Source organism: Pseudophryne corroboree, chromosome 6, assembly GCF_028390025.1.
Source record: "Pseudophryne corroboree isolate aPseCor3 chromosome 6, aPseCor3.hap2, whole genome shotgun sequence".
NCBI classification, from domain to species: Eukaryota; Metazoa; Chordata; class Amphibia; order Anura; family Myobatrachidae; genus Pseudophryne; species Pseudophryne corroboree.
In genome coordinates this window covers 250453594-250479959 of record NC_086449.1, presented here as the reverse complement: position 1 = coordinate 250479959, position 26366 = coordinate 250453594, and the positions used below count along the sequence as shown (strand labels likewise).

At 43.6% G+C, this 26366-nt stretch overlaps 1 protein-coding gene across 3 annotated transcripts in view; it reads left to right on the top strand.

Moving 5' to 3' along the window:
* Nucleotides 1-26366, top strand: part of LOC134931960 (ADAMTS-like protein 5) — a 123946-nt gene that overhangs the window by 44236 nt on the left and 53344 nt on the right. For 2 of the 3 annotated variants that reach the window (XM_063925870.1, XM_063925868.1), the window contains exons 2-3: nt 13072-13141; nt 16161-16324. In XM_063925870.1, the coding sequence (XP_063781940.1) occupies nt 13072-13141; nt 16161-16324 (234 nt within the window). Of the gene's footprint in view, nt 1-5126; nt 5268-13071; nt 13142-16160; nt 16325-26366 lie in introns of all 3 variants that reach the window. The other variant, XM_063925869.1, reaches the window with a different exon arrangement.

Below are 26366 nucleotides of genomic sequence, written 5' to 3'. Positions count from 1 at the left end.
GAGTGCGTACACGGTACGAATATGTGTACGTAAGGTGTGTAACCAATATAAGGGTAAAAGGTTAAATACAGTGGCCGCAGCGGCTCGATTTTAAAGTGTATTAAGTGTGTTTAAAGTATTGCTTTTAGTCCTGTAAGTAAATCAACATTTACACTCCCAAAGTGGAAATGCAGGTGGGCGGCAATAGGGGTGGGACCGGGCTTGTTGCGTCATTAAGCCCTCTTGAGTAAATTGTCATGATTGGATAGGCGGGGCCAAAATGATGAATTTTCATAGAAATGGGTCCCTAGGCCCCAACCGCTCCTCGAGAGCCCCTGAATTACCTATATTTATTTCCCCATTCTGCCCTCTTCATTAGGAACTGGGCAGGATGTGGGAGGGGTGCTTACGCTTTCTGGGCTGCGGGGGACTACCCGAAAAATCGCGTGTCTCCTGTAGGATCCGGTAGAATAGGCAAGTGAGGTCTTTACTGCGCCTCTGTGCTAAGACAATTGGGACGCATGCGCAGTAAAAAAAACATTGGCCAACTGTGTGCATATTGTCACTGTGCCCACCTCAGACTGAGCCCAAATGTGGACATAAGGATTAATAGCAAAAATGTGCTCCGACTCCTTGCAAATGCAGCTTATTTTCTACATATAGATGCAGCAACTAAAAAATGAACAAGTTAATAGGTCTGAATTAGAACATTTGTTTAGATTTTTTTTACCGCTATATTAATACCTATATTTATATTTTAGTGTACTGTTACAATTTTGAATGCATCAAGAATGCAGCTAGAATTGGGATTCTTATGGCAACAACATCTGCGTTTTCTCATTTGAACATTTGTAAGAGCCCAGTGTTTTGGGAATGTTTCATGTAGCAGTGTTGTCAGTTGTGAATGAACAGGAACTGTTTCCATAGAGATTAATGGTACAACTAGATTTTAGGTGCACTTCCCAAGTCTTTCCTGACATTTTGAATGAGCCTTATACCTGATCAAACTAACATCTCAAATCTAGGAACTTCTATAGTAAGCAAAGTGATTATATCTAAATATTAGTTATATCTCTGTAGGTTCATTATCCATTGCTGCATTCTTCAAAGCATGACTTTTTTTTATTTTGTGTTTTTATTAGGGAGATCTGATATTACCCTTTATTAATAGCTTTGGGATGTTTTTTAGACATCCAATACATATATACACACATACTATTTGTATAGAGATTTGTATAGGCCTTTACTGTGTGGAGTTTGTATATTCTCCCCGTGCTTGCGTGGGTTTCCACTGGGTACTCAGGTTTCCTCCCACAACCCAAAAACATACTGGTAGGTTAATTGGCTCCCAACAAAATTAACCCTAGTGGGACTGTGTGCGTACATGTGGTAGGGAATATAGAGTGTAAGCTCCACTGGGGTAGGGACTAATGTGAATGGCCAATTATTCTCTGTAAAGCGCTGCAGAATATGTGTGCACTATATAAATAACTGGTTGTAATAATAATAATAGAGAGATCTATCTATACAGTGCATTTGGAAAGTAGTCACAGCGCTTCACTTTTTCAACATTTTGTTATGTTACAGCCTTATTCCAAAATGGAATAAATAAATTTTTCCCCTCAAAATTCTACACACAATACCCCATAATGACAATGTGAAAAAAGTATTTTTGAAAATTTGTTAAAAATAAAAAACGAAGAAATCACATGTACATAAGTATTCACAGCCTTTGCCATAAAGCTCAAAATTAAGCTCAGGTGCATCCTATTTCCACTGATCATCCTTTAGATGTTCCTACAGCTAAATCGGAGTCCACCTGTGGTAAATTCAGTTGATTGGACAGGATTTGAAAATGCACACACCTCTCTATATAAGGTCCCACACTTGACAGTGCATGTCTGACCACAAACCAAGCATGAAGTCAAAGGAATTGTCTGTAGACCTCCGAAACACGATTATCTTGAGGCACAAATCTGGGGAAGGGTGCATAAAAATGAGCACAGTGGCCTCCATCATCTGTAAATGTAAGAAGTTCGGTACCACCAGGACTCTTCCTAGAGCTGGACGGCTGTCTAAACTGAGCGATCGGGTGAGAAGGGCCCTAGTCAGGACCAAGAACCCGATGATCACTCTGTTGGAGCTACAGTATTCCTCTGTGGAGAGAGGAGAGCATTCCAGAAGGACAACCATCTCAGTAGCAATCCACCAATCAGGCCTGTATGGTAGAGTGGCCAGACGGAAGCCACTCCTTAGTAAAAAGTACAAGGCAGCCCGCCTGGAGTTTGCCAAAATGCACCTGAAGGACTCTGACCATGAGAAACAAAATTCTCTGGTCTGATCAGACAAAGATTGAACTCTTTGGCATGAATGCCAGGCGTCATGTTTGGAGGAAACCAGGCACCACTCATCACAAGGCCAATACCATCCTTACAGTGAAGCATGGTGGTGGCAGCATCATGCTGTGGGGATGTTTTTCAGCTGCAGGAACTGGGAGACTAGCCAGGATAGAGGGAAAGATTAATTCAACAATATACAGACTTCCTGGATGAAAACCTGCTCCAAAGCACTCTTGACCTCAGACTGGGCCGACGGTTCATCTTTGAGCAGGACAACGACCCCAAGCACACAGCCAAGATATCAAGAGTGGCTTCGGGACAACTCTGTGAATGTCCTTGAGTGGCCCAGCCAGAGGCCAGACTTGAAGCCGATTGAATATCTCTGGAGAGATCTGAAAATGGATGTGCACTGACGCTTCCCATCCAACCTGATGGAGCTTTGAGAGGTGCTGCAAAGAGGAATGGGTGAAGCTGACCAAAGATAGGTGTGCCAAGCTTGTGGCATCATATTCAAAAAGACTTGAGGCTGTAATTGCTGCCAAAAGTGCATCAACAAAGTATATAGCAAAGGCTGTGAATACTTATGTACATGTGATTTCTTAGTTTTTTATTTTTAATAAATTAGAAAAAATCTCAAAAACACTTTTTTCATGTTGTCATAATGGGGTATTGTGTGTAGAATTTTGAGGGGAAAAATTAATTTATTCGCTTTTGGAATAAGGCTGTAACATAACAAAATGGAAAAAGTGAAGCGCTGTGAATATTTTCTGGATGCACTGTATGTATTATTGGTTAAAACATAAGACATACATATATCCTCTTCTGTCAAACCTAAACCTGGATGCCACATTCTTCGTGAAAGCACAGTATATGCAATGTGCAAATAAATACAGAAGCGCAAATCAGTGTTTTTTCTGTTATATATGTATAGGTAAAAGGAATAGCAGCGTTCTGTATGCTATCTGACTGGCTATCACCACGGTGGAATGTAGACATTTCAAAATTTTCTGCTTTTTCTTTTTTGTTTGTATAATCTCAGTAGGTGAAGAAACACTCCCATAGGGGTGAAAAGGATGATTGATATGTCTACAGAAAAATACCTTGTCAGATGTAATAGCTGTGCAAACAGACAACCTCATACATAAGATTTAAATAGTAACCTTGATGTTGACTCATTACTTGTTTACGCAGAAGTAACATGTTCCCATATTTGTGTACTTCCACTAACAGGCTGGTTATCCACTGGCATTAGTAAAACATTGGGGACACCACATGTCAAATGGGTTCTGGTTTAAATTTTCACCCTCCAGCTGCTTAGTCCATCTCAGTTTTTCCTTTCCACTGTCTTTACCACCAGTGCTGCTCCTCCCATCCAATGACTGACACTGTCTGACTAGCTAGCTACAGTGAATTGTACCCAGTGTTTGTATTTATGCTTTGTACTTGCTGTTGTGCATCGTTTTAGGCTTTGTCTTTGTCTCCCTCTTCTTCTATGGCGCTTTTTACACCTTGTAGCACCTAACAAACAATGATGATTATAATAATAGACCAACATGTGGGCGGCTGCAAGCACAAGTGGGTATGGGCTCACTGGAACCAAAGAAGCCCAGAACCTTGTAAAGCGCCTTGAGTCCTGTTTGGAAAAAGAGCGCTATATAAATAAAATTATGAATTATTATTATTATTATTATTAATTCACATGATTAACAGGGGCAGTCGAGTTGGCGTCTTTATTGTCTGTTTAGTAATCTCCATTTAAAGCTTTACAGTCTTCATAAATAACTCACTAACAAGGACTGTCTGATACGTGTCCCTCCCCCCCCCCCCCCCCCCCCCCTACTCTCGGCTGCCGCGCTTTGTCCCGTTCCCACATTGCTTTGTCGCATATTTCTCTAATTTTTAGTTTTGGGAGGTTCCCCCCCCCCCCCCCCCCTCCGCCCAGCAAGCTTGTTAGTGTAATTTTAAGGTTTTAAATTGTCCCTTCATGACTTTGTAGTTTCCCCTTGTCAATCACTCATGCAACAACAAAGTCCGAACCTTTTTAGTGCAATTCATTTAGTGAGTAATCTCCCACATAAGGAACGTTTCTTTCATGTTGATTTGAATCTAACAGGCTGTTTTGACTTTGTGTTACAGGAACTGAGGTCAATTGTGTTTTATTTCAGTGATGGGCAACCTGATACTTTTCAAGGGCTGCATATGGCGGCCCTCTAACCTTCAAAAGGGTAGCTTGTTATCAATCTCAGAAATAAGCTAACTCAATACATTTAATCAACGAAAGACATCTATCTGTAATAATCTGTCTCCGTGCATTTTAAACCAGCATTACTAGCAAAAGCTGAGAAATTTGGCTAAAGAGCAGGAAGGATATGGATGCTGCAAGTGAAGCTTGGAGGACGTCTGAGGCCCATCGCTGCGTTTAAGCATTTCTGATGGTGCTGATGACTGTTGCTTCTTGCTGACCAATACAAATTATCAATGGCAAAATGTAGCACAATTTTTATTATTATTATTATTTTCTCCGGCAGGGTCCACAGGTTATCCACAGGATAACAATGGGATACGACAGCGGATTTGCACCAATCTGTCAAAGCTTTTCCGGCCTCCCAGCATGCAACGGGCCCGTCCATATATTCCCGCCTCCTTGCTCAGGCAAATCAGTTTTTTGCTTGGGGCGGCAGTAGCCGGACTATGGTCAGAGGGATGCTGGTTTTTAGCAACCATAAGCTTTCATATTTTATTTTTATAGTATTATTTTTTATTTTTTTGAGTGATCTTTCTAAACAGCGTCTTATATGTACCTTTTAGAAAGAGTGCCTCCAACAAGTCTCCGCAGGGTCGCGACAACGATTACCCACGAGTACAGTGCTGTTTCGGCGGGCGTCTGTGTCGGATATACTAGCAGGTCCAGGAGATGTTACCAGGCTGTGGCCGGAGCACGGGGAAAAGGTAAGGCATCAGTTCTGCTTAGAAGGGGAATACGAACACAGCCGCTGTGTTTTGGGTGGAGACCACCAAACAGTCGCTGACACGGCAGCCACCCTGGGTACACCAGCGCTAGGCATTAGGGATCAGAGGCTCCAGGAATAGTATGAGGCCGCGATCCCAAGGGTTGATGTCAGCAGTGGGGAGTCGGACGCTTTCCTGGTCACCACTCCTCCTGGTTCATGACCAGTTTCCTCCGAGTTTCCCTCCGTGAACTGTTTCCCGCTTCCATCTCAGACGCTGTACACGTAGAGGACCCAGTCGCAGCATAGGTGGCTGTGTGACTGGTGCGTCTGTGTTCACTGAGCGTCTGTGTTCACTATAGGTTCATGGAGCGGCAGTGTACACTAGTAGCGTCTGGATCCACTCAGTGTTCGCTAATGTATTGATCGGTCTTGGAAGCGAGGTGAGTCTCCCTTTATCCCACTCTACTGAGTACGGGTTACACAGCACTAAGTCTCTATCTACCCTTTGAGTACCTATAGTTAGTGCCTATTGCATATGAGTCTGTATATATTTACTGTTGTTTCTTTCGCTATGCGTCTGAATATGTTAGATCTGTTTAAACATGATGTAGTAATATGTTCTCCTACATATTTAAAATGTAGTTGATGATGTGTTCATTATATACTAATGTATAGCATGTGACTGACTGCTAATGTGATTGCTGACTTTACTTTATTTCTGTCAGTTTGTGTATTCCGATCCTCAATGCTGGTGCATGGGTAGGGTCGGATTGTATATCACTTTAAGAAATTTAAAGTAATTACAGTCACAAATTTGTGTAGTACACTGGAAGTGTTGATTATTTATGTCTAAGAGCGGCAAAGGTGAGGAAGGTACACTCACAGCAACACCAACACTCATACCATGTTTGTCTTGCAAAGCTGTGTTATCCTCTCAGGATCTGGTTCAGGATGGTTTGTGTGCAAATTGTTTTAGCTTTCACCAGGGGTTAATGAAAAAATACAAGGCAGACTTGGGTGCAGATGGTTCCACCTTGGGCTATGTTTGCACAGACTTTATCCGGTATAGCTGAAAGGATAATTCCTCCAACTCCTGTACCAGGGATAAGTTACACTATTAACCCTTACATGTGCCTCCCCACCTATGATGTATAACTTCCAGCAGCAGCTTCTCAAAAGATAACCAAGTCACCTGTGTTTAAAAGTCTCAAAACAGTTAAGACTGAGTTTCCAGGGTCAGATCAGATGGCGGAAATTATGGAAGAGGCTTGCGCTACACCCAATAAGAAGTTTAGAATTCCTAAGAAATGGAATTCCAATTATCCTCTTCCAGCTGGGGGTTGTTTTAAAAGGAAGGTGGCTCCTAAAGTAGATACGCATGTAATTCGATTAGCGTGAAAATCTACATTATCTTTGCCTTCAACATCATTAAATAATGTCACGGATAGGAGAGTGGATGGTTTTCTAAAAAACATTTTTTTCCTGTCTGGGGCAGTCATTAGGCCAGCCATGGCTTCAGCTTGGATGGCAAAGACAGTAGCTGCCTGGGCTGATGCATTGGAGGGGAAATTTTTTATAGCTTCTGGGGAGCTATCAGAGGACCGGTTGGCAAAACAGATAATAAACCATTAGCCTGATGGTGCGGGTCTACAACAGATGCCTGGGTGCAGGAAGCAGTATCTCTAGGTTATGCTTTTGCCTTCAGGAAGCACCCTCCTCGAAGGGTTTTTTGTACCAGCCCGTCTCGGGTAGAGACGAAGGCCAGGGCTTTGTTGGAAGCAGTTCAGAAATTGCTTCAGTCAGGAGTGTCATTCCAGTTCCTCCTGCACAACGAGGACAGGGTTTTTACTCCAACCTGTTTTTAGTTCAGTAGCCAAATGGGTCATTTCGGCCCATTCTTAATCTCAAAGTACTGAACAAATACATTTAGGTACCTCGGTTTCACATGGAGACGTTGCGTTACATCAATTTGGCCATGGAGCCAGGGGATTATATGGTATCCCTGGATATACAGGAGGCTTACCTACATGTGCCTATAGCACTGTCCCATCGGTGCTATCTCAGATTCGCTATCCTCCAACAGCATTTTCAGTTCCAGGCCCTACTTTTTGGGTTAGCCACAGCTCCCAGAGTATTTACCAAGATTATGGTGGTAATGGCAGCTTATCTCCACCAGCAGGGGATAAGCATTTTTCCATACCTCGACGATCTTTTAATCCTGGTACAGATGCAGGATTTGCTCTTATGTCATCTGCAACAGACAATAACGTGTCTGCAAAGGCATGGGTGGCTCATAAATTGGGCAAAATCGTCTCTGGTTCCATCACAACAGATGACTCACTTAGGGGCTGTACTGGATTCAAGTCTTCAGAGAGTAATTTTACCTCTGAACAAGATATCCATGGTCCAGTCAAGGATTCAAGACTTGTTACACAGTCAAAAGGTATCCATTCACGCAGCAATGCGCGTGATGGGTTTGATGGTGTCAACATTCGACATGGTGGAGTATGCACAATTCCACTCGAGGCCTCTGTATTCTTGCCAAATAGAATGGGTTGCATCAGACGATAAAAACACAGACTATGGTGGTAATTCCGAGTTGATCGCAGCAGCAAATTTGTTAGCAGTTGGGCAAAACCATGTGCACTGCAGGGGCGGCAGATATAACATAACATTTGCAGAGAGAGTTAGATTTAGGTGGGTTATTTTGTTTATGTGCAGGGTAAATACTGACTGCTTTATTTTTACACTGTAATTTAGATTTCAGTTTGAACACACCCCACCCAAATCTAACTCTCCCTGCAAATGTTATATCTGCCACACCTGCAGTGCAAATGGTTTTGCCCAACTGCTAACAAATTTGATGCTGCGATCAACGTGGAATTACCCCCTATGTTTCTTACGATAGAAGTAAGAAGGTCATTAGCCTGGTGGCTACAGACATCCCATTTGGAAAAGGGGAGACTCTTGGATATCAGGTTGGGAAATTCTGATGATAGACGCCAGTCTCCAGGGCTGGGGAGCAGTGTCAGGAAGGTTGTGTTTTCAGGGGCAATGGACCAGGGAAGAAAGTTGCCTGCCAATAAACATATTGGAACTTCGGGCACTGATTCAGGCAAAGGACATTCTTCGGGGAAAACCATTCCAGATCCGCTCAACCATCAAGGAGGAACTCGCAGTTGAAAAGCGATGAAGGAGTTAAGTCACATACTAAAGTGGGCAGAACTTCATCATCCAGCCTTGTCCGTAGTGTTCATTCTGGGAGTCCTAAACTGGGAAGCGGACTTTCTCAGTCGACATGCCATTCAGGCAAGCGAATGGGCTCTACACCTGGAGATCTTCCAGACTCTAGTAGACAAGTGGGGGTTGCCAGAGATAAATCTCATAGCGTCCTGGCTGAACAACAAAGTACTCACACAGGGGTCAAAAACAAAGGATCCCAGAGCGATCTTTGTGGATGTCCTGTAGGTGAGATGGGATTTTCATCTGGCTTATGTGTTTCCTCCAATCACCCTATTTCCCAGGGTGGTGAGAAAGATAAAGCAAGGAAAATATACCGTGATACTAATAGCTCCGGCTTGGCCCAGAAGACATTGGTACACAGATCTGCCTAGGATGTCGCTGGATGTTTCACTTCTGCACCCTCAACGTCCAGATATACTGATGCAGGGTCCTTGTTATCACAGACATCTGGATCGACTGTCTTTGACGGCGTGGCTCTTGAAACCTCTATCCTGAAGTCTGGAGGATTATCACAACAGGTATTTAAAACTATGCACAGAGCAAGGAAACCTTCCTCAGCTCGCATTTATCACCGAATATGGCAAACCTATATTCATTGGTGCAGTGAACGGAAAGTGGACCCTAAATCTTTCAGAATTTCCAGGGTCTTAGCATTCCTTCAGGCAGGGATGGATAAAGGTTTGAAGGTGGCTTCCTTGAGAGTGCAAGTATCGGCATTGACTGTATGGTTCCAAAAGAAAATTGCCAATTTACAGGATGTGCGTACTTTTTTCTAGGGAATGCTGCGCATTCAACTTCCTTTTGTTCCTCCTACAGTGCCTTGGGACTTAATTCTAGTCCTGAAAGCCCTTCAAGTTGCCCCGTTTAACCAATTAATAAAGTGGATCTCAAATGGTTGACAGCTAAAGTTCTCTTTTTAATGGCTATGTCGTCAGCTAAAAGAGTATCAGATTTAGGAGCATTATCATGTCATTCCCCATTTCTGATTTTCTATCCAGATAAAGCAGTTCTCAGGACTAAATCTGGGTATCTTCCTAAGGTGGTGTCTAAATTCCACCTCAATGAAGAAATTGTAGTCCCGGCTTTCCAGGTACCGGGCCTTTCTGCGGGAGATGCATCGCTGGACGTGGTCCGTGCCTTAAGGATCTACGTGGATCGTACCAGTGCCATCAGAAAGACAGATTCTCTCTTCATTCTCTACGTATTTTTGACAAGAGAGGATGGCCTGCTGATAAGCAGACACTGGGAAGATGGCTTCGGATGATGTTTTCAGAAGCATATTCTCATGGTGATCTCCCTGTTCCGGCTAATGTCTCTGCTCACTCTACTCGTAAGGTAGGTCCTTCATGGTCAGCACAATGTGGTGCTTCATCAGAACAGATATGTAAGGCAGCCACATGGTCTTCCATTAACACATTCATTAAACATTATGCCTTGGATACCTTTGCCTCTCATGATGCTGAATTCGGGCGAAGGATTCTCCTGTCCAATCAGGAGCGTCTCCACCATTAAATTGCTTTGGGAAATCCCAATGTTATCCTGTGGATAACCTGTGGACCCTGCCGGAGAAATATACGTTATGGTAAGAACTTACCGTTGATAACGGTATTTCTCCTAAGTCCACAGGGATCCCACCCTGACGCACCTGATTTGAGGATCCTTTTACTCACTAACCTCTTCCTTCTTGTAGGGAAGGGTGTGCATGTGTGTTCTTATCGCCTGATTAGGGCTATCTATGATGCTCCTGCCTTGAGCTTTGTTATACAACTGATTTGCCTGAGCAAGGAGGCGGGGATATATGGACGGGCCCGTTGCATGCTGGGAGGCCGGAAAAGCTTTGACCGATTGGTGCAAATCCGCTGTCGCTTCATCATATCCCATTGTTATCCTGTGGATCCTTTGGACTTAGGAGAAATACCGTTATCAACAGGAAGTACTTACCATAACGTATATTTTGCAATGATGTTAGTCAAAATATATAGCTATTGGTCACTGCTAACTTGAATTGTAAAAGTTTGCTTATTGTCTCTCACTATAGTATACAGGTCTCCTATGCAGTAGACATGACTGACGGAACATGCATGTTTGTGCCTCAATTATATCAGTAGTTAATGTTTTGACCCAGAAAACAATGAAATTGTACGTGCTGTGCTGATACTCTGAAGGGGATGCGGTCAGCATCCCGGTGGTGTTGATGCCGGCGGTCAGGTGACCAGCATCGGAATCCCAACACCACTTGGAATCACAGCACCGTTATTGCTTTATCCTTGCAGTTTGTTTTGTCTGTTTCATTCACTATTCATGCCTTCTATCAGCAGCCAGAGTTGTTTTATTTCTGCTGCCCTAGGGTATGTTAGATTCGGATGCCATAGTGTGCAGTGCAGTGGATACACCAAGATTGGAGCTGTGTTTTATTCAAGGTCAGGACAATGGCAACTATTACATGGTAGAGGGGAGTGTCTGGTGACCACTGAGATAAGAGTAAGATTGTCCTGTAACTGATTCCTCGCCGCCAACAGGTACTATCTGGACTTTGGGGTTGATTCAGACCTGATCGTTGCTGTGCATTTTCGCACAGCAGGCGATCAGCAATAGACTGCGCATGCACCGCCATGTGCACACGCTACGCCAAACAGACATCGCCGGACAGCGACAACGGGCGTTCGTAAGGTGAGTGACGGGAAGAGGCCATTTGTGGTTGGTAACGGCCCATTTTCTGTGAGTGTCAAGGATAACACAGGCGTTTTCAGGGAGGGCATGTGATATCCGCTCCGGCCTGGATCAGCCTGTTCTGATCGCACTGTAGGAGTAAGTCCAAGGGCTGCGCACAGGCTGCACACACATTGGAAAAATCATTCAATGGTGAGTGAGGTGCGAACAGATTTGCAGCTGTCCGCTGCCTTAGGGATTTTTTACAGCTCGGCGTACACATGTGATCGCACACTTGCACGGCGAATATACACTTGGGTGGCGACTATCTGAACACAGCATAACAAATTTAGCAGCCCAGCGATCAGGTCTGAATCACCCCCTTTGCGTTTACATCCTTCGTCTAAAGAGCTCATTAATGGACTCAAAATGGACTGTCCAAAGGTGGAGCCAAAGGGAGGTTACATTTTTAAAGGTAAGTGGGGCCAATTGACCTCTTCACTGGGACATCCCACACCAAGAGGACACTATTGTGGGAATCTATTAGGATGTTGTTACGTAATACTGTATATAATTTTTCTAAGTCCATTCAATAAAATAAAACCATATTTAAGATTCCTATGGATCGATTCAATTTAGTAGGCTAAGTTCTGGCAGCTATTCAATTACTTCTTATTCTTAGCAGCTATTCAATTACTTCTTATAACTAGGCCTGAGGCTGCACTTATTGCGGATTTTGATTGATGATTATGGTTCCTCTGGATTATATCTCTGGAGAGGAAATACATTGCTGAGCCAAGTGCTTATGCAGTAGGTCTAGTCCACAGGTTTGTGCACTGAGGATCCATCAAAATCAGGCTGACATCTGGGGTGGGGGGGGGGTACCCTCACAAGTGAGATCACTTAGAAAGTCCTTTCTTAAATTGTTGGTGGACCCTTCCTTTCTGTGTGCCACAGATGTCAATAAACACTGTTTGCATAGTTCTGTAATGTAGTGAATTTGTAACATTTTATTAGACCATGTAGCTTCAATGCTATTTTATTATTTATGTAGATATAATAATATTATTATTATTATTATTATTATTATTCTGTATCGTCTGACTTACCAAAACTTATACAAGGCCCATATCTTCATAGACCTTACGCAGGGTATCGTGAAGGCGAAGTTTGTTGTTGAGCCATTTTTCCTGTGTTTCCCAAAGTGGGACATAGCCATTAGTTTGACATTTGCAGTGTCGTCAGTCATAGTGTTTACCCCACAATGTCGACAGTTATAATGTCAAAATTGTTAAAATTTCGACATGTAATATGTCAACATTGTCATTAGGTTTCAGCTGTATGATGGGAGGGTTGGGCTGCAGGATTTGGGTGAGGGGGGTTTAGGGTTAGGTACTAAATGGAGGGATTGTGGATGCTGGGGGATCAGAGGAGTGTTCTGGAAGTGATAGTCACATGACTTGGAAGTGGCGCTGAAGCTGTTGAAGGCGATTGGAGCAAGTAAGTGACCACTCGGATGATATGTCAACATTCTGACATGTCAATATTTCATTGCTGTCTATGTGATGAATGTTGGCATTCTCACGTCATCGATATATCATACCACATCCCTCCATAGTCCCCGCTAAAGGTTACTGAAGAACAGCATAGCCTTTCAGTGCTTAAAATGTTGACAGCTGAGGAACGTAACTTGCAATCATCTGCTGAAAAGCTCTTTTATCATTTAGGATTCACATTTGTTCTTTTCGTTTTTGCATGTTATATGAACTTAGATATGCATATTTCTGTGTGTTTAAGTTGCTTCTTCAGCACATCTTATTGGAATTGGTTATTCCACTCCTTTTTTTTTTTTCTCTCTTTCAATTGATTGAAAGCCTACATATACTTACTATGTTCGTTTCCCCTTTCAGGTTGATATGTCGATGTTTGACTACTCTATATGTGGTTTTGGTCCTCCCTATCATACCATCCTTCTGCCAGGTACAGTAAATAGGTGCCTGTTTGATTAACTTTGCATAAATTCTTTCTCTACTACTAATCATAATGAGATTATGTTATTAAAAGCATTCTCATGCTATCTGGGTTTTTTTTTATTTGTTTTTGTCCATCCAAGCATTTACAAGAAAAATAGCCTTTATCATTGTTATATGTGCTATTCAGTTGTCAGTTTAGGTTTAACAATATCCTTATTCTGTGGTCCATTGAAACCGTTTGATAATATAATGATTTTTCTCATAGCCAGGGCAGTGTTCACATAACTAAGCAGTTCATGCTTTAAACATTATCACTGATATTTATTCAGGGTGGTTTTGTCAACATCGCAAAAAGGGAGGTGACATTATATTGTATAGTGACATTGTAGGAGCATCATCAGGTTTACATGTAATGGACACTTTTTGAGTCACCCTAATTTTTAAACTAATGTCTATGCTATTATTTTCCTTTCCTTTCTGTATAAGCATAGGGCAACCAACTTTACGGGCTAAATGTAATAGCCTTCGAGCTGCTGGAGGTGCGGGACTTTGTGCGGGTCTGCCCGTTTTATTAAAGCAACAATCATTTACAAGGCAAAACCAACCTGATTTTGCCTTGTAATTGATTGTGCGAGTCTGCCTGTTTTTTTAAAGCAACAAAGTCCTGCATCTCCGGCAACTCCCGGGCTATTACATTTACAGTAGCTCTACATATTATGTACCATAGCATTTTGTTGGAATGTAGTTATGTGACCCGCGGTCAGGAGACCGCTGGTCACATTACCTCCACCTAAATCCTGCACCCCTACAATCCCGACGGTCGGCATGCCGACCAACAGGGAGTAGTCCCACTCGTAGGTGTCCTCGACACCCATAGAGTGGGAATAGAACTCGTGGCAGGGGGCTTGTTTCCTCGCCACCCACCCACCCCCACCGGCATTCTGACCTCCGGGATCCCCGGTACACGCCTCATTTTATCCCCACTTGCAGAGAGCATTAAACAATAATGGGAGGACTGTCTGGCTGGTGGTAATATTCCAGCACTGGAATTAAAAAGTAAGTGTAGTTCTGTTTTATGATTGGTCAAGAGATGTAACTGTCCAATCAGGTGTCACATCCACTCCGTAACTCTTAATGTGTCCATCCATACTATAGTAGTGACTTCCAATTAGGTTGTTCTTAGACCTATTTGGATTCACATTACATTGTGTATGGGCCATACACTTTTACTGATATTCCCTAAGAGAAAGCCTGTGGGCAAGACATTCAACAATTTAGTTATAGGTGTCAGTCCTAATTATTGTGTTTAGCCTTAGTGCATCGGGTATTACTATCCCTCTAACAATACCGATATTATTGGATTTCTGCAAACAATGAATGGCAATGTGAAATATTTCACTTTTAACTAGTTGCACAGAATACATAAATGCTTTCTATAATAATCTGTACTCTTCAGATGACGTTGAAAATAAATGTTTATTACTGAGTTATTTTACATTTCCACGAGCTGCCTGAGATGTGTACATGTCACCATCTTATAGTTCTCCGATGTTACAGGTTAGCACAAAGGGCAGAGCTATTAGAGATGGGTCAAAGTCTATATGCTTCATCCTTGTAAATAAGATCATGTACCTTGGAAGATGGGAGCAATATTATTTACTTAAATAAACTCCTCCTACCCACATTTATTAAGGTGTTTTTTCACAACCTGTTTAATGTAGTATTATTATATTTTATATTTTTACATCCTGCCACCTCCCCAATTATGAATTATTCAGGATTAACAAAACATGCTGTATTATTTAATCTGTTGTCCTTTTCCCCTTCTTTTGAAGCCACAATTACCCAAATAGTAATTTTTATTAAGCAGATTTGGGATCAAGGGAAAAGTAGAAATAAATAGGCTTTGGTAATCATTGTAATTTGTGTTCTAGATCAGTGGTTTTCAAGTACCCCCAATATTTCAGATTTACTGTGTTTCTTTAATTAAATATTGGTGTGTTCATCTGTTTTGCTTGGTCCGTAATTATCCCACCTGTTTCCACAGATAGAAATCCTGAAAACATGACCTGTTGGGGTACTCAAGGACTACACTTAAGAACCACTATTCTAGATAATGCTGAAAATATTGTTGCCTAGATTTAAATATTCTGGACAGTTGTTGAGTACAAAGGAACAATGTAATACAGGTCTTGTTGTCTTATTAAGGGTGCATCATAAAACAACATGTAATGTATTTGTCGTCTACACAAAATATAGGCAGCAATTGTATGGCTTTGATCAGCACCCTTGAGAGTGAAGCTTAATAATGCCTCATTCCTCTCTGATGTTACCGATTTCATAGTTACTTAATAGGCTGAGTATTGGTTCAGCCACAGAACTGTAGATCCATTTATATTACCGCCTTACAGAAAGTCACAGACACAGGAGTTTTAGAATGTAGCTATATGGAATACTGTGGAAAGACACAAGATGGTAGAATGTTCTGTTCCTTTAAAATCTTAATTTGCATTTATTGGCGGTGAGAGCATATTGCAGCAAAGTGGGGTAATCTGAAGCTCCTGTCAACAGGCCATTAAGCTGATTTTACCAACTTGTTATGATTATTTTACTGTTTTGGCATATTGTTTGCTTTTCATCCAGCAAATCCATGTTTTACAGGCTTTGGAAATAAAAGACAAGTGTTTTTTCACTTGAGATAGATCAGGGCTGTCTGTTCCATAACACATTCTTACCAGATAGAGACACCCCAAGCTCCTGTTTCACAACACTGTCTTTGTAAACACACTGGGCCTTATCCTATAGGGCACTGCTGCATGCCTGGAGGCATTGACACCCTATAGCACTGTCATGCACTGAGATGAAGATCATGTTTGGATTTCCTGTTGTTGCAGACAGGCAAAGCCTCCATTACATAACAACGGTAGTCTCCAGCTGTGAAACAACATTTCATGTTCTACAATTACAGATTTAAAGAGCATCTTTTTTAGCTGAAAGTGCCTTTGCTCAGTGTTTGCTTTCATTAGGTGCAGAGGGTGCCCTTTCAGAGAGGAGCTGTCAACTGGTTTGGCCCCGAGCATAGTCCACCTCTGAGGTCCAGCAATGAGTGGGGTTCATGGCAGAGCTGGTCTCCGTGTTCCCGGACGTGTGGAGGGGGAGCTGCAGTGCGCACCCGGCATTGTGCTATAAGGTATGGGCATTCACTGTCGCACAACCTCAGGAGATCTCTGTTACCATTGCAGGCTCAAATTGTGTATTTCTTCTAAGAAGTTTCTTGAAACTACTCATTTATATATAAATGTTTGCCCACTGATCACAGAAGTATATTTTATTTTTACTAAGGTGGTTTAAATAAAATAATTTTTTGCAAATAAAACCAATCAGATTGTAAAGGTATCCAGCAAGTCACGTCGGTTTTAGCACCTTCAAAAAAAAAAAAAAAGCACTTAGTAAGTACCCAGCTAAGTAGCATGGGCAGAAAATAATCCAGTGTTGGCAAAAGTCATTAGAATGGATATGAGTGACATGGTTCATAAAATGTGGGGCGTTTTTAATCTTTTGTAAGAATATTTCCACGCAGAATTGGAAATATCACAAGTAATGTTTAATGTTCGCGAGCTCCAGCTTCATGGGCCCACCTCTGCTCTCCTGGCTCCTGCACCCTGCTTTTCTGAGAAAAGTCACATCGCGAACCGGGTAGATAGATTGTTGGGAAGGGCTCGGAAAGACCCGGCGGTCTTGGTGCACGTCAGCATCAACGACAAAGTTAGCGGTAGGTGGGATGTCCTTAAGAAAGATTATAGGTACTTAGACCAGAAACTAAAAAGGATATCTAATGTAATATTCTCTGAAATATTACCAGTGCCACGCGCTAGCCCAGGGAAGCAGAGGGAGATCAGGGAGGTGAATGTGTGGCTTAAAGACCTGTGTAGGAAGGAGGGGTTTGTGTTCCTGGAACACTGGGCGGACTTCTCAGTCAGGTGCCGTCTTTTTTGTCGGGATGGATTGCACCTGAATGAGGAGGGAACTGCGGTGCTGGGGGAAAGGATGGTTAGTAGGTTGGTGGAGCTTTTAAACTAGGAGCCTGGGGGGGGTTTAGTTAGAAACTATGGGTCATGCAGCGAGAATAGTAAAGATGGTGGTAGTGAGCTAAATTGGGGTGGAGAAGGGGTGAGGGAAAGAGCAGCTGGCAAGGGTATTTGCATGGGTTCTAAAAAGGGTAGTGACAAAGGTATTGGCAAAACATTAACTAACATTTATATGTCATCATTACAGCATATAGAAAATGATGTATGTAGCATAAGGGAAAATACTTTTCTCTAACGTCCTAGTGGATGCTGGGGACTCCGTCAGGACCATGGGGAATAGCGGCTCCGCAGGAGACAGGGCACAAAAAGTAAGCTTTTAGGATCACATGGTGTGTACTGGCTCCTCCCCCTATGACCCTCCTCCAAGCCTCAGTTAGGTTTTTGTGCCCGTCCGAGCAGGGTGCAATCTAGGTGGCTCTCTTAAAGAGTTGCTTAGAAAAAGTTTTTAGGTTCTTTATTTTCAGTGAGTCCTGCTGGCAACAGGCTCACTGCATCGAGGGACTTAGGGGAGAGAAGTGAACTCACCTGCGTGCAGGATGGATTGGCTTCTTAGGCTACTGGACACCATTAGCTCCAGAGGGAGTCGGAACACAGGTCTCGCCTTGGGGTTCGTCCCGGAGCCGCGCCGCCGACCCCCCTTGCAGATGCTGAAGATTGAAGAGGTCCGGAACCAGGCGGCAGAAGACTTTCAGTCTTCATCAGGTAGCGCACAGCACTGCAGCTGTGCGCCATTGTTGTCAGCACACTTCACACAGCGGTCACGGAGGGTGCAGGGCGCGGGGGGGGGCGCCCTGGGCAGCAATGTATAATACCTGTATGGCGAAAAATACATCACATATAGCCCTTGAGGCTATATGGATGTATTTAACCCCTGCCAGATATCACAGACTCCGGAGAAGAAGCCCGCCGAAAAGGGGGCAGGGCCTATTCTCCTCAGCACACAGCGCCATTTTCCCTCACAGAAATGCTGGTGGGAAGGCTCCCATGCTCTCCCCTGCACTGCACTACAGAAACAGGGTTAAAACAGAGAGGGGGGGCACTGATTTGGCGATATGAATATATATTAAAATGCTATAAGGGAGGAACACTTATATAAAGGTTGTCCCTGTATAATTATAGCGTTTTGGTGTGTGCTGGCAAACTCTCCCTCTGTCTCCCCAAAGGGCTAGTGGGTCCTGTCCTCTATCAGAGCATTCCCTATGTGTGTGCTGTATGTCGGTACGTGTGTGTCGACATGTATGAGGTAAATGTTGGTGAGGAGGCGGAGCAAATTGCCTGTAATGGTGATGTCACTCTCTAGGGAGTCGACACCGGAATGGATGGCTTATTTATGGAATTACGTGATAATGTCAACACGCTGCAAGCCGGTTGACGACATGAGACGGCCGGCGAACAAATTAGTACCTGTCCAGGCATCTCAAACACCGTCAGGGGCTGTAAAACGCCCATTTACCTCAGTCGGTCGACACAGACCCAGACACGGACACTGATTTCAGTGTCGCCGGTGAAGAAACAAACGTATTTTCCTTTAGGGCCACACGTTAAGGGCAATGAAGGAGGTGTTACATATTTCTGATACTACAAGTACCACAAAAAAGGGTATTATGTGGGATGTGAAAAAACTACCTGTAGTTTTTCCTGAATCAGATAAATTAAATGAAGTGTGTGATGATGCGTGGGTTTCCCCCGATAGAAAATTATTGGCGGTATACCCTTTCCCGCCAAAAGTTAGGGCGCGTTGGGAAACACCCCTTAGGGTGGATAAGGCGCTCACATGCTTATCAGAACAAGTGGCGGTACCATCTACAGATAGGGCCGTACTTAAGGAGCCAGCTGATAGGAGGCTGGAAAATATCCTAAAAAGTATACACACACATGCTGGTGTTATACTGCGACCAGCGATCGCCTCAGCCTGGATGTGCAGAGCTGAGGTGGCTTGGTCGGATTCCCTGACTAAAAATATTGATACCCTTGACAGGGACAGTATTTTATTGACTATAGAGCATTTAAAGGATGCATTTCTATATATGCGAGATGCGCAGAGGGATATTTGCACTCTGGCATCAAGAGTAAATGCGATGCCCATATCTGCAAGAAGATGTTTATGGACACGACAGTGGTCAGGTGATGCAGATTCCAAACGGCACAAAGATGTATTGCCGTATAAAGGGGAGGAATTATTTGGGGTCGGTCCATGGGACCTGGTGGCCATGGCAACTGCTGGAAAATCCACCGTTTTTTACCCTAAGTCACATCTCTGCAGAAAAAGACACCGTCTTTTCAGCCTCAGTCCTTTCGTCCCTATAAGAGTCATATCTGCCCAGGGATAGAGGAAAGGGAAGAAGACTGCAGCAGGCAGCCCATTCCCAGGAACAGAAGCCCTCCACCGCTTCTACCAAGTTCTCAGCATGACGCTGGGACCGTACAGGACCCCTGGATCCTACAAGTAGTATCCAAGGGGTACAGATTGGAATGTCGAGACGTTTCCCCCTCGCAGGTTCCTGTAGTCTGCTGTACCAATGTCTCCCTCCGACAGGGAGGCAGTATTGAAAACAATTCACAAGCTGTATTCCCAGCAGGTGATAATAAAATTACCCCTCCTACAACAAGGAAAGGGGTATTATTCCACACTATATGGTGGTACTGAAGCCAGAAGGCTAGGTGAGACCTATTCTAAATCTGAAATATTTGAACACTTACAAAGGTTCAAATCCAGATGCAGTCACTCAGAGCAGTGATAGCGAACCGGGAAGAAGGGGACTATATGGTGTCCCGGGACATCAGGGATGCTTACCTCCATGTCCCAAAATTTGCCTTTCTCACCAAGGGTACCTCAGGTTCGTGGTACAGAACTGTCACTATCAGTTTCAGACGATGCCGTTGGATTGTCCAAGGCACCCCGGGTCCTTACCAAGGTAATGACCGAAATGAGGATTCGTCTTCAAAGAAAATGGACGACCTCCTGATAAGAACAAGGTCCAGAGAACAGTTGGAGGTCGGAGTAGCACTATCTCAAGTAGTTCTACGACAGCACGGGTGGATTCTAAATATTCCAAAACCGCAGTTGTTCCGACGACACGTCTGCTGGTCCTAGGGATGATTCTGGACACAGTCCAGAAAAAGGTGTTTCTCCCAGAGGAGAAAGCCAGGGAGTTATCCGAGCTAATCGGGATCCTCCTAAAACCAGGAAAAGTGTCAGTGCATCATTGCACAAGAGTCCTGGTAAAAATGGTGGCTTATTACGAAGCGATTCCATTCGGCAGATTTCACGCAAGAACTCTTCAGTGGGATCTGCTGGACAAATGGTCCGGATCGCATCTTCAGATGCATCAGCGGATAACCCTATATCCAAGGACAAGGGTGTCTCTCCTGTGGTGATTACAGAGTGCTCATCTTCTAGAGGGCCGCAGATTCGGCATTCAGGATTGGATGCTGGTGACCACGGAGGCCAGCCTGAGAGGCTGGGGAGCAGTCACACAGGGAAAAAATTTCCAGGGAGTGTGATCAAGTCTGGAGAATTCTCTCCACATAAATATACTGGAGCTAAGAGCAAATTTATAATGCTCTAAGCTTAGCAAGACCTCTGCTTCAAGGTCAGCCGGTATTGATCCAGTGGGATAACATCACGGCAGTCGCCCACGTAAACAGAAAGGGCGGCACAAGAAGCAGGAGGGCAGTGGCAAAACTGCAAGGATTTTTCGCTAGGCGGAAAATCATGTGATAGCACTGTCAGCAGTGTTCATTCCGGGAGTGGACGACTGGGAAGCAGACTTCCTCAGCAGGCACGACCTCCACCCGGGAGAGTGGGAACTTCATCGGGAAGTTTTCCGCATGATTGTGAACCGTTGGGAAAGACCAAAGGTGGACATGATGGCGTCCCGCCCGAACAAAAAACGGGACAGGTATTGCGCCAGGTCACGAGAGCTTCAGGCGATAGCTGTGGACGTCCTGGTAACACCGTGGGTGTAACAGTCGGTGTATGTGTTCCCTCCTCTGCTTCTCATAACCAAGGTATTGAGAATTATAAGACGTAGAGGAGTAAGAACTATACTCGTGGCTCCGGATTGGCCAAGAGGGACTTGGTACCCGGAACTTCAAGAGATGCTCACAGAGGACTAATGGCCTCGGGAGCTAAGAAGGGACTTGCTTCAGCAAGTACCATGTCTGTTCCAAGACTTACCGCGGCTGCGTTTGACGGCATGGCGGTTGAACGCCGGATCCTAAGGGAAAAGGCATTTCGGAAGAGGTCATACCTACCCTGGTCAAAGCCAGGAAGGAGGTGACCGCACAACGTTATCACCACATGTGGTGAAAATATGTTGCGTGGGTGAGGCCAGGAAGGCCCCACGAAGAAATTTCAACTAGGTCGATTTCTGCACTTCCTGCAAACAGGAGTGTCTATGAGCCTCAAATTGGGGTCCATTAAGGTTCAAGTTTCGGCCCTGTAGATTTTCTTCCAGAAAGAATTGGCTTCGGTTCCTGAAGTCCAGACGTTTGTCAAGGGAGTATTGCATATACAGCCCCTTTTGTGCCTCCAGTGGCACCGTGGGATCTCAACGTAGTGTTGGGATTCCTCAAATCATATTGGTTTGAACCGCTTAAATCTGTGGATTTGAAATATCTCACATGGAAAGTGACCATGCTGTTGGCCCTGGCCTCGGCCAGGCGATTGTCAGAATTGGCGGCTTTGTCTTACAAAAGCCCATATTTAATTTTCCATTCGGACAGGGCAGAACTGCGGACTTGTCCCCAGTTTCTTCCTAAGGTGGTGTCAGCGTTTCACCTGAAACAACCTATTGTGGTGCCTGCGGCTACTAGGGACTTGGAGGACTCCAAGTTGCTAGACGTTGTCAGGGCCCTGAAAATATAAATATATATATATATATATATATATATATATATATATATATATATATATATATATATATATATATATATATATATAATTCCAGGACGGCTGGAGTCAGAAAGTCTGACTTGCTGTTTATATTGTATGCACCCAAAAAAGCTGGGTGCTCCTGCTTCTAAGCAGACTATTGCTCGTTGGGCTTGTAGTACATTTCAGCTTGCACATTCTGTGGCAGGCCTGCCACAGCCAAAATCTGTAAATGCCCATTCCACAAGGAAGGTGGGCTCATCTTGGGCGGCTGCCCGAGGGGTCTCGGCTTTACAACTTTGCCGAGCAGCTACGTGGTCAGGGGGGAACACGTTTGTAAAATTCTACAAATTTGATACCCTGGCTGAGGAGGACCTGGAGTTTCTCTCATTCGGTGCTGCAGAGTCATCCGCACTCTCCCGCCCGTTTGGGAGCTTTGGTATAACCCCCATGGTCCTGACGGAGTCCCCAGCATCCACTAGGACGTTAGAGAAAATAAGATTTTACTTACCGATAAATCTATTTCTCGTAGTCCGTAGTGGATGCTGGGCGCCCATCCCAAGTGCGGATTGTCTGCATTACTTGTACATAATTATTGTTACAAAAATCGGGTTGTTATTGTTGTGGGCCATCTTTTCAGAGGCTCCTTCGTTGTTATCATACTGTTAACTGGGTTCAAATCACAGGTTGTACGGTGTGATTGGTGTGGCTGGTATGAGTCTTACCCGGGATTCAAGATCCTTCCTTATTGTGTACGCTCGTCTGGGCACAGTACCTAACTGAGGCTTGGAGGAGGGTCATAGGGGGAGGAGCCAGTACACACCATGTGATCCTAAAAGCTTACTTTTTGTGCCCTGTCTCCTGCGGAGCCGCTATTCCCCATGGTCCTGACGGAGTCCCCAGCATCCACTACGGACTACGAGAAATAGATTTATCGGTAAGTAAAATCTTATTATGTCAGGGTGGAGAATTTAGGCCAAAACACTGGGTTGAGCAAAGAGAAGAGTAAGGTGGGCATTATTAAGTATGGTGGGGGTGGAAAGGGGGTGAAAAGGACAGTCCGTAAGAGAAACTGTAGGGAGGCTCTAGTAAACCATGATAGGATACCTTTAAAAAAACAAGCGGACAAGGGAACCACTAAACTAAAATGCATGCTTGCAAACGCAAGAAGTCTAGCAAGTAAAATGGGAGACTTGGAATTGTTAGCATCAAAGGCTGAGTATGATATTATAGGTATTACAGAAACATGGTAGGACGACTCTCACGACTGGGTTGCATACTTGGAGGGGTATTCTCTTTTCAGGAGGGACAGGGCAAGCAAAAGAGAGGAGGTGTATGCCTTTGTGTTAAACCATCTCTTAAACCATACTTAAAGGAGGTTATTTATGAGGGGGCTGTCGATAATGTGGAGTCACTATGGGTTGAAATCTCATGTGGGGGTATTGATGCAAAAAACTAGTTATAGGCACGTGCTACAAACAGCCAGATATTAGCATATATGAGGAAGAACAACTCTTGCAGCAAATCGAAAGGGCTGCGGGATTGGGGGACATCCTAGTGATTGGGGATTTTAACTATCCTGATATTAATTGGAGTAACGACTCATGTGTTAAAGCTAGGGGCAACAGGTTCTTAAATATGATAAAGGATCACTACTTGTCTCAGTTAGTCGAGGACCAAACTAGGGGTAAAACTACTCTGGATCTAGTAATTACTAATAATGTGGACATCATATCGAATACTGAAGTTGGGGAGACTTTGGGTAACAGTGATCACTATATGATCACATTCGACATCCGTTTTAAGAAACAAAGCTATAAGGGGTCAACAAAACATTTAACTTTAGGAAGGCTAACTTCAGTATCCTGAGATGTGCACTAAACGACATTGAGTGGGAAGTTTTGTTTCATGGTAAGAATAATAATTAATAATAATAATTTTATTTATATAGCGCTCTTTCTCCAATAGGACTCAAGGCGCTTAACAGATACATAGCATAATATAGTACAGAAAATAATGAAATACATTTTCATAAAATACAGAAGCATGAAGATACTAAAAGGGACACTATGGAAATGCTTTAGTAAACAGAAAAGTCTTGAGTCTACTTTTGAAGGATTCTATAGTTGGGGCCTCTCGCACTGTGCGGGGAAGTGAGTTCCATAGAGTCGGAGCCGCATGACTAAAAGCTCGACCCCCAGATGAATTACGGTAGATTCTAGGTACTGCTAAAAGTCCTTCATCTACAGATCGCAGTAATCGAGTGGGGCAGTATGGGGTCAGAAGCTGTTTCAGGTACCTTGGGCCTTGATCATGTAATGCTTTGAAACTCAGTAAGCCAATCTTGAAGATGATTCGCCATCTTACAGGCAGCCAGTGAAGGGAGTAGAGGATGGGTGTTATGTGGCTAGAACGGGGCTGGTTGGTTAATAGCCTGGCAGCTGTGTTTTGCACCAGCTGTAAGCGTTGCAATTCTTTTGCTGGTAGACCAAGGTAGAGGGCATTACAGTAGTCTAAACGAGATGATACAAATGCATGTATGACTTTTGGCATGTCATCTGAGGGAATTAAGTGCTTGATTCTGGCTATGTTCCTCAGGTGAAAGAATGAGGATTTGATTGTAGCTGATATCTGATGTTTAAGTGTCAAGCCACCATCCAGGACAACGCCAAGATTCCGCACACGATCACTGGTCTGTAATTCTGAATCCCCCAGTGTAAGTCCAGTTGGTTGGCTATGCTGCAGTCTTGTCCTTTGATGTTGCGGTCGTATCAAAAGGACCTCTGTTTTATCCGGGTTCAGTCGCAGCCAACTGGCGCTCATCCACTCCTGTAGTTCAGCTAGACAGCCATTTAGGGTTGCTATTGGGTTATCAGTGCCCGGAGCAAAGCACAAGTACAGTTGTGTATCATCTGCATAGCAGTGGTAGACCAGGCCATGGCGCCTGATTATTTCGCCCAATGGGAGCATGTATACTGCAAAAAGCATGGGGGATAGTATAGAACCTTGTAGGACACCACATGGCAATGGCACTGGTGGTGATGAGTATAATCCAGATGATACTCTCTGTGACCTGCCTGTGAGAAATGATTTGAACCAGCTTAGGACTGTGCCATCCAGACCACAGAAATATATCAGTCGCTCAATCAGAAGCCCATGGTCCACTGTATCAAATGCTGCCGAGAGATCCAGAAGGATTAATATTGAACACTTCGGAAATGTGGGATGCTTTAAAAGGGTTGCTAGATAGCAATATTCACAAATTTAATCCCATGGGCAGTAAGCGCAGGAGTACCAAACTCAAACCGATGTGGCTTAACAAGAAGGTTAAGGCAGAAATCGATAAAAAGAAGCGTGCTTTCAAAGCATTTAAATCTAATGGAAAGGAGGATTCATTCCAGTACTACAAGGAATGCAATAAAAGATGCAATAAAGGAATAAGAACAGCTAAAATTGAAAACAAAAAGCAAATTGCTATAGAGAGTAAAACCAATTCTAGAATTTTTTAAATAAATAAACCGTAAAAGATTAAAAAAGGAGAACATAGGTAAAAAAAAAATGAATTTGGAGTATTGATAAATGATGACAAATCGAAAGCAGAAATACTGAATAAATTTTTTTTATCAGTGTTCACCAGAGAAGAAATGATGGTGGGAGTAGTGCATAGCGATAGTGACAATAAAGATTCGTGGTTAGATACTTGTTTAAGTGAAGAAGTAGTCAGGGAGAGATTATGCAAAATAAAGATTAATGAATCACCTGGCCCGGACGGACTTCATCCGAGGGTTCTTATGGAGTTTAGGTCACAACTAGCAAGACCCCAATACTTGATTTTCAATAGTTCAATTAGATCTGACATGGTACCAAAGGATTGGCGTATAGCAGAGGTAGTGCCATTATTTAAAAAGGGATCCAAAAATCATCTGGGCAACTACAGACCGGTTAGTTTGACATCTATAGTGGGGAAAATATTGGAAGGGATTCTAAGGGATAGCATACAGGAGTATCTGCAGACTACTAAGATTATTAGCAAGAACCAGCATGGGTTTGTGAGGGACAGATCATGTCAAACTAACTTAGTTAACTTCTACGAGGAAGTGAGCGACAATCTTGACCAAGGAAAAGCAGTGGATGTGGTCTACTTAGAGTTTGCAAAATCCTTTGATACAGTGCCTCACAGGAGACTAATCAGGAGCTTGGCCTAGGAAAAACTCTTTGTACATGGATAAGTAATTGGCTGGACAACACGGTACAGCGCATAGTGGTCA